The 8,259-nt window shown below is 37.7% G+C and overlaps 1 protein-coding gene across 1 annotated transcript; it reads left to right on the top strand.

Moving 5' to 3' along the window:
* Positions 1 to 4,282: 4,282 nt before the first annotated feature.
* LOC108545555 (piggyBac transposable element-derived protein 4-like) lies at positions 4,283 to 6,359 on the top strand. The gene has a single exon (XM_017897235.1). The coding sequence runs from the start codon at positions 4,650 to 4,652 to the stop codon at positions 6,357 to 6,359; it is 1,710 nt and encodes a 569-aa protein (XP_017752724.1). The 5' UTR covers positions 4,283 to 4,649.
* Positions 6,360 to 8,259: the final 1,900 nt, after the last annotated feature.

Raw genomic sequence — 8,259 nt, 5'->3', positions numbered from 1 at the left:
AATTGATCGTGTTGTATCTTGAGTTGATGTTAAAGTTCCATTCCTGTCTCACTGGTTTTGTAAATTTCGCCGTTTCGTGTTTGCTTGGTGTGAAATGCGAGTAGTGGGTGCGTATTTTCCTATTGGTTGGGTATATCTGTTGGGGGTATGTATCGGTTTCGACGTCTTTCGGTGATGGCGGATGTTTAAACAAATTTGGCACTCTATGACACAAGTGCTGGCCGGATGGCCCGAGTATTCGCGAGTCATGGAACAAAAATGGTAGTTAAAATTCTTAAAGAAACTTATTTATATTTATTTCTTCTTCTGCTTATTATAATTTGACATTTAATGGGATATCTGAGTTTGATGTTTGTTTAAAATATATTCTTTACAATGTCGAATTTTAGATATACTCGTCAATCTTCTTCCAAGAAGTCTAGCCGTGACCGATTTTTCTTTTTAATATTATTATTAGTTTCGTACAAATACGACATTGCGTACGAACAGAAGTACTCCTATTGCTTCTTTGTAATGTTTGCATAATTTTCTGTGGCCTACGTGTGACGGGTACCCTTAGTCGCGTTGCCCCTCTGCCACGGGTGTGACGAGTTATCCTCACCGGGAGAGTCTTGATTCTCGACTAGGTAGCCCTAAAGCGACTCTTTAGATGGAAGAGCGCAAGGAAAGGACGAAAGGAGTAAAGAGAGGGATGCGTTTCGTCCTGGGCCTGGTAGTAAGTAGGTGCTACTAGGCCACCTAGCAGGTCGGTGCCTTTTAATGCGTTTAATGAGTTTAATGCGCCAATAAATTACAAAAACGATATATACAATGAAAACAAACCGAAACTTTGCCAAGTTGCGTGATTCGTGGAATGCAAGGAACTGCATGGCCTATTGCCGTATTTATATTGTGGCCTATTTGTACATCAAATGATCCATTTCGTTTATTTGGTTAATGGTTACTATCGTTGGGTCGTCCAGGTCGTCCGTGTTTGAGGAATTTTTGAAATTTCTTCCACTTGTTTTTATGATAATTGTATCTGTCTATGGTTATTTGTTCATTAATTTCGAAAACGTTTATTTAGGATTAATTGGGATTAATATCTATATTTTAATTGCTCCATGGACAATGTCGTATGCGAATGAGTCTATTGTTCGAGGTCTCGGTATATCGTGAAACTTAATACAGTTGCCAGCTAGACAGAGGTCTATGAAAACGCGGCTTTTTGGAAATGTGGGTACTGCTATATTGCGCAGGGAGGTCCCGTATAGCGTTAAATTTTCTTTCAGCCATTTGTTAAATTTGTTAAGTCCTGCTCCTCGGTTGTTGTTTATGGCGTTAGCCCAGATACGGTGTTTCTTGTTCGGGTTACCAGCTAAGGTGTAAAATTTATTTACGTCGTATCGGTTGAGAAATTTGAACGAGTAATTGAGTTCCTCTACGAAATCTTTCCTGCCGCTGCTAACCGCATACTCGACTATTATGAGCGTTGTTTCCAGTCCTTTGTTAGTTATCACATGATTAGTGCGTATACGTTTGAATTTGAGATTTGCTTCTTATTACGATACCTGATTCACTTGCTTGTTTAGCGTTAGGACTGTCGGTCCTGAACAAGTTGTAATTCTTAAATTCGACTACGTGTCTGACATCTAGTTTCAGATCGGAATGTAGGACTGTAGGTGCTGGATTGTAGGTGCTAAGACAGTCCCGAAGGGATGCGGGACTTAGGTTGATGTAAATTATAGGTAGATGCTCGAGAGTTAATTTACGTGGCGTTTGAGTGTTGTGTATTGTGATTACTGGTCATTCGAGATCGATACCTAAAGATATTTGTTACAATGCTAATTTTGTTTACGTTTGCTTATACTAAATAATTTCTTCCGGCTGTGATGTTTGTGGTATAGTTTGAGGAGGATATCGTTGCGTGTCTGGCGGAGTGTGTTTGTATTAGTGCTTCTGTCTGTCTTTGATAGGACTGTACGATATGACCGGGTTAACTATTTTGCTAAATGGTTGCCTTTTCCTTTCCTTCTCTCTTTCCATGTTTTCGTTTTTCTCCTGTATCTTTTGTTTTATTTTTAGGAGCTTTGGACAACCTCTATACGACTTCTGTCAGAAGCCCTCACAGTTTACGCATTAGGGTTGTTCGGTGTTCTGGTTAGGTATATTAGTATAGCGTGTACTTTCCTGGATTATGGGTTTCAGTTACATTTTACGCGCCTATTCTTCAGATTACAATTTAACGCTATGCCCTACGCGTTGACACCTTTTGCACCGAATTTGCTCTTTCTTAATTATTTTCTCCCAGTGCCCTAGGGAGTGTAGAGTACTACCCTCACTTACTCGAAGCTCTCTGTTTTACTGTCGAGAAATAATTGAACTAGATAAATTGGAAAATCTCTTCCTTCTAATGTAGATCTCTTAGTTTTGAAATTTTTTTTATTTCAAAAAATTGTTTTTATTATGCGAAAGCAGTGTTAGAAAGGCAATTGTAAGTTGTCGTTGAGAGAGAATTGACAGCGTGTTAGTTGTTAGAGTGTCAGATTAGAGCTAGAACAGAATTCAGTGTCAGAGAGAGAGTCTTAAGAGTATAGCGAGTGAGAGAGTTCGTGTTATATTTTAGTTTAAATAAAGCTCTTTCTGTTATAAAAGACGTGTCGTTGCTTATCAAATTTACGAACCTTTACCTACGAGGGATTTAACCAGAATAATCCCCACAAATTATGAACTCATCCTACAAATTGGTGGCTATAATAAATTCTATAGATACATTTGGTTTAAACCTTCTGCTTGTACACTTTTTCACCTTTGCTATGTTATCCACGTACGTACTGATATGGGGTACCACATTCTTCAATGTGAATCCCTTCTTTCTTAAGAAATCGATGATTTCATCGTGTCGAAGTAACTGAATCTTCCAAATAAACTCTACATCCTAGTGATGTTCTTCCCCGTTTTATCCTTTGTCTCCTGTTTTCTGGAAACGCCTGTGATCTGGGTGGCCCTAAACAAGCAGAGCAGTTCTGACTGTACGCCCGTTCGATAAACATATATATTTTTCCACCGTTTCCAATGAATACGTTCTTTTTGTAATATAATCTCTTAACGCATCGATGCCTGTGTGCTTATGTCTCTTTTCTATCAAGGGTGCATAAGTTTTTGCTATTGCGGCTGTTGGCTGGAGAATATGTCCTTGCGCATTTCGCGTGACGACTTCCTATTGCTGAATTTACTACACAGGACGCCGGTACAATGATATTTTGTATGCACTCTGTACAACGTTTCGTGGTTTACAATAATAAAAGCTTACTCTCACAGTTTTACGGTTTTGGGACACGTCCATCACCTACGCAGGTCAAGGTAAGAGTCGTAGGCCCGTGCATCATGCACTATAGGTAGGTTCGGAATTTATATTTATAACAAGCAAAGAGTTCACCGAGGACTTGCGAGAAATCTTCTTGATTCCCTCTGCTGGTAAGTGAACGGTGATTGCCACATTTATAAATTCATTTTTGAGAAATAACCAAAACCATGTGATATTTGTTATTGAATATTTGAATTACAATCCCTTGAATTTCTTAAAATTATCTTTTTTCTTTAACTTCTCTTGTTTATGAATTTTATTATTTTTTAACAATTTTTAAGTTTTTGATAACAATATAACTTTTCATAACCTTTTGATAACAATATTCTTAACTTCTTAACTTCTTAGCAAATAAAAATGCAATCCTTCCAGCGTGTTGTTTTACTTTTTTTGTCAAATTTATACTCGCCATTGCTTGATTTTAATTCCGCATCGCGTGAAGGATTTTTAAACCTAAATTCCGTAATTAACTGGTTAAAGGTTCAAACGCTGAACTAAATCTCCAAGCTTTGCTGGAAGGACGTTTCTCAGTTTTTCTCAAAATTTCACCGATCATTTTATTCGGTACGGCAAAAGATACGTGTATGTATTGTACAACATTGGCTAGGAAAGAAAGCTAAAAAAATATCTTTTGTAAAACTCGAGAGAAAAGTATAGAAGAAGAAAAGAAAAAAAGAAATAAAAATAAAGTACGCTGCTCAATCAAGATTACCATATTTTTTTTGCTAAACTTTCTGTAACACCGTTCCTTCACTTTCACATACCGAATGCTTCTGGCACGTGCACAAGCCTCGGTGCGCCGTCGCTTCGTTTCGCCACATCCCGTCGCGTCCCGTTACACTACGGTTTCACTAATACCAACCCACAGAAATGCAACGTCCCTGCTTCTCCGCTCACTTATACCAACAGAAATTACAGACACTCGATAGCAAGAAATACAGTTTTACATCGAATCTCGTCATAAAGTAAATCGGCCAATTCGGAATGTTGTATTTTTAACATACGCACAAACGTTCATACTTCTTCTTTTAATTAATCCCTTCGCACGTAATATCGTACGAGACCTGTGATAGGTCGAACGGGCCAAACATGAGAATCACGGGTGCGAGCCGTGGTACGTCGATTGGGACACAGATGAGAATCACGGGTGAGTGCCGTGTCACGTCGATCGGGCCAAACATACGTATCACGAATCAGGCTCGTGGATAATTGTTGCCGTCTTTTAGTCTCACAGTGTTATTCTTGGCCGTATTCGCGCATTGAAATATATTTTCTTAAACATATTAGAAAGATACTGCTAATAATGTCCTTAGAAAGGAAATTTAGCGACGATGATGACAGTGAGAGTAGTTCTAGCATTGCACAGAGTGATTTCATAGATATTTTTGATAGTGACAGTGAAAGTAGTGATATTTTGTCACCTGTACGAAAACGTTGCAAACAACTGGTTATCGAAGATGATATCGACGATGATGTCTACATCGATGATCAACAATCAGAGCATTGGATTTGGAAAGAAGAAAGTAATAAACCAAAAGTCTGGAATTATACGGAGACTCCTGGTATAAAAGTGGCAATATTAAATAAGTTAGGTGCAAACGAGAAAGAATTGGACATTTTTGATATAATATTTGATAATACGTTTTGGGAAAATATCGTAACGGAGACGAATCGATACGCGGAACAAATAATAAACAATAAAAATAGGAGACGAAAAATAGACGAAACTTGGTTTCCCGTTGATTCTGGCGAAATAAAAATATATTTCGCATTATGTATAATAATGGCTCAAGTTAAGAAAGCAACAATTCAAATGAATTGGTCGAAGAGGGCCGTTATCGAAACGCCGATATTCAGAAAAACGATGCCACTGAAAAGATTTCTGCAAATAACCAGATGTTTGCATTTTGCAAATAACAACGCAATCGACAATACAGATAAATTACGTAAAATAAAACCGGTGACGAATTTTTTTAATCAAAGATTTAAGGAAGCATATACAATGCAAGAAGACATTACTATCGATGCATCGCTAATAAAATATAAAGGGCGCTTACCTCATAAGCCATATCATCCATCGAAACGGGCGAGATTCGGTATTAAATTTTATAAATTATGCGAGTCAGCATCTGGTTATTGCTATGACTTCAAAATATATATAGGCACTGATAAAAGAAATTCTAATGAGAGTGCATCTGAGAACGTTGTGAAAGAGCTGTTACAGTCAGTGTTACATAAAGGACATACTTTATACTTGAACGATTGGTATTCTTCGCCAAAACTGTTTATGACTTTGCTTAACAGTAAAACTAATGCCGTTGGAACGGTACGTTCGAATAGAGAGAATATGCCAAAAGATTTTATTAAAGGAAAATTACAAAGGGGAGAATGTAAAATGAGGAGTTGCAATAAAATACTGGCATTAAAATGGTGCGATAAACGAAACGTTTATATTATTTCCACGAAACACGAAACAGCAGAAATGACTGAAGAAGGCAAAAATCAATTCGATCCTATTTTGAAACCAAAATCTGTCATCGAGTATAACAAAGGAATGATTGGCATCGATCGGCAAGACCAAATGCTAGCGTGCTTCCCTGTTATGAGGAAATGTACGAAAGGATACCGAAAAGTTTTTTTTTACGTGTTTGATATTGCACTGTTTAACTGCTATATTTTGTTCAACAAGTTAAATACTGGAAAACAACAGAGTTACGCCGAATATAGAATCGAAAAAGCCGAATCGTTACTGAAAAATATCCCGTTACCGGAATATAAACGACGAGGACAATTATTGACCGAAGATTTACCGCAGAGACTGCACGCGCAACACTGGGGTCATTTTCCCATGCATATAGGCCCAACACCATCGAAATCAAATCCATCGAGAGTCTGTAAAGTGTGTTCCAGACATAAAAAGCGTAGCGAAACAACGTGGGAGTGCAAAAGATGTAAAGTTGCGTTACATGTACCGGTATGCTTCGAAAGATACCATACGGTCGAAGATTATTAATTTTCTCGAAATTTTTTCAAAACGATTTTATCAAAACGAATTTAAAGTAAGCATTCATTTGTATATTTAAAATAAATATTATCGATCTATTATTCATTTCGAGATAATAAATCCTTCTTGTTCACTGATTAATCGTTCGCAATTATTCACCAAACATCTTATAAAATTAAACCAGTTATACCTTAGACGTGTATTAACGTATCATAAGACGCGTGGGATTGGCACAACTTGGAGCGCACGGCCGAAGCGTCAAATGGCTCGACACGTAACTGCCAAGGCATTGATTGTGGCACGCGCCGTCGTAACTTAAATTGTAGGACAAGGGGCTAGTTACAAACGTAGCCAGTAAAACCAGTAGAAAAAGACCAATGTCAGAATCCGGTAAACCGTAATCTGTTAATTTAAACTTTGTTTCACCATCTTCGCCATATATCGAAAACCCAATTATTCCCGATTAAAAAGCCTGCTAGAAAACACATTTATGTCACCCCACCAATGCGAAATATCTATACTTGGTTCAACGAGAACTGACAGGAAGTATAAACAACTACACGCGGAGGGCGCGTGATCAGGACAGGACTGGAACATCTTTGTTTGAACCCTGCGCATAAGGAAAGAAGCTGGATTCGCATGCAGGGGCCCTCGGCAATAGTTCTTCGTTATTCATTCCTGAATATGGACATTTGGCAGCCACTCAGCTGTAATCACGTGAACGTGAACGTTTTGTTTATGTTTTCTGCCTTTTCTCGTTAAACGGAGCATAGGGGTATCATTATTCGAGACTCTGTCGGTAACTTAGATATAAATTCGGCAGGGCGCTTGCTTATCGACAGTAGCTTAACTATTTGAGCGTGTGATTGACATTACGATTATTATTAGAGAATTTTTATTTGATTTGGAATAGAGTCAGTATTATTTTAGCTACGTGTCCTTCTGATTTACGTAAAAAGCAATTTCATTTGACAAAAATTAAACATGTAGTGCCTTTAACGTCATTAGAAAAGGTTCTGGTACTTGTTTTCTTTTTTTGCGTCATCTGAATGCACATTTTTAAAAACTTAGGACGTGAAAATATTCCGAATTCGTCATTCCAGCTTTTCGAAAAGTTACTCTCGAACAACGTCGAATGTTGCGATTTTCTAAAACGCTTTTGATCGCTTGATCGGGTATATTAGATAAAATTATTCGTTCAGGCGGAAGAAGCATAGTTCTGTTGTTTCTGTTATTAATTATTATTGATTTGTGTTCTCGGTTTTTCCGTTTTGCTTTTGAATCTGTAATTTTGCAGATTGCACTGACATAATCTTTCATGCTTGTATCGTCGATTGCTTGGAAGATAACGGCGGGGCGTCGCAGCAATGCTCCGCTTCAGAAGTTCAAGGATCACCTACGTAAGTAGTATATACTTACGTACAGTTACGTGTCACGGCTGATTCCTACTTTTCATAAACAATTTTCATTAATCGCGATACAGATGTTACGAATGATAGTTATCTGTCTCAACAGTTATTATTTTTATTATCGGTTTGTACTATTAGTCATTCGTAAATCGAGAATTATGGGCCACCTCGGGTAGCACTTTTGTTTCGCAGACTTCACCTTTCACGTGAGGTACAATTTTATTCTACCACGAGTCTTTTACTTAAGATAACTTAGAAATTTTTACTTATAATCGTGATCGGCAATTGACAACGCAGTAATCGTCGCAAATTTGCTTTTTGCACCAATTCCGATGCTTGTAATATATATCTTTGATGTATTGCTAAGGTTGAGAGATAACCTCAGGGACAACCTAATCTGAGAGGTACGCTGTTAGTTACGCCATTGCCTTGTTTCAAACAGAACTAATCATATCCTTACTTATGAAACCGTGTTAATTACACGTATAGAAGAGAGGGAA

This window comes from Eufriesea mexicana, unplaced genomic scaffold (genome assembly GCF_001483705.2).
Source record: "Eufriesea mexicana isolate 0111107269 unplaced genomic scaffold, ASM148370v2 scaffold484, whole genome shotgun sequence".
NCBI lineage: Eukaryota > Metazoa > Arthropoda > Insecta > Hymenoptera > Apidae > Eufriesea > Eufriesea mexicana.
The sequence above is the reverse complement of the archived record's forward strand: the minus strand, read 5'-3'. Positions and strand labels throughout refer to the sequence as shown.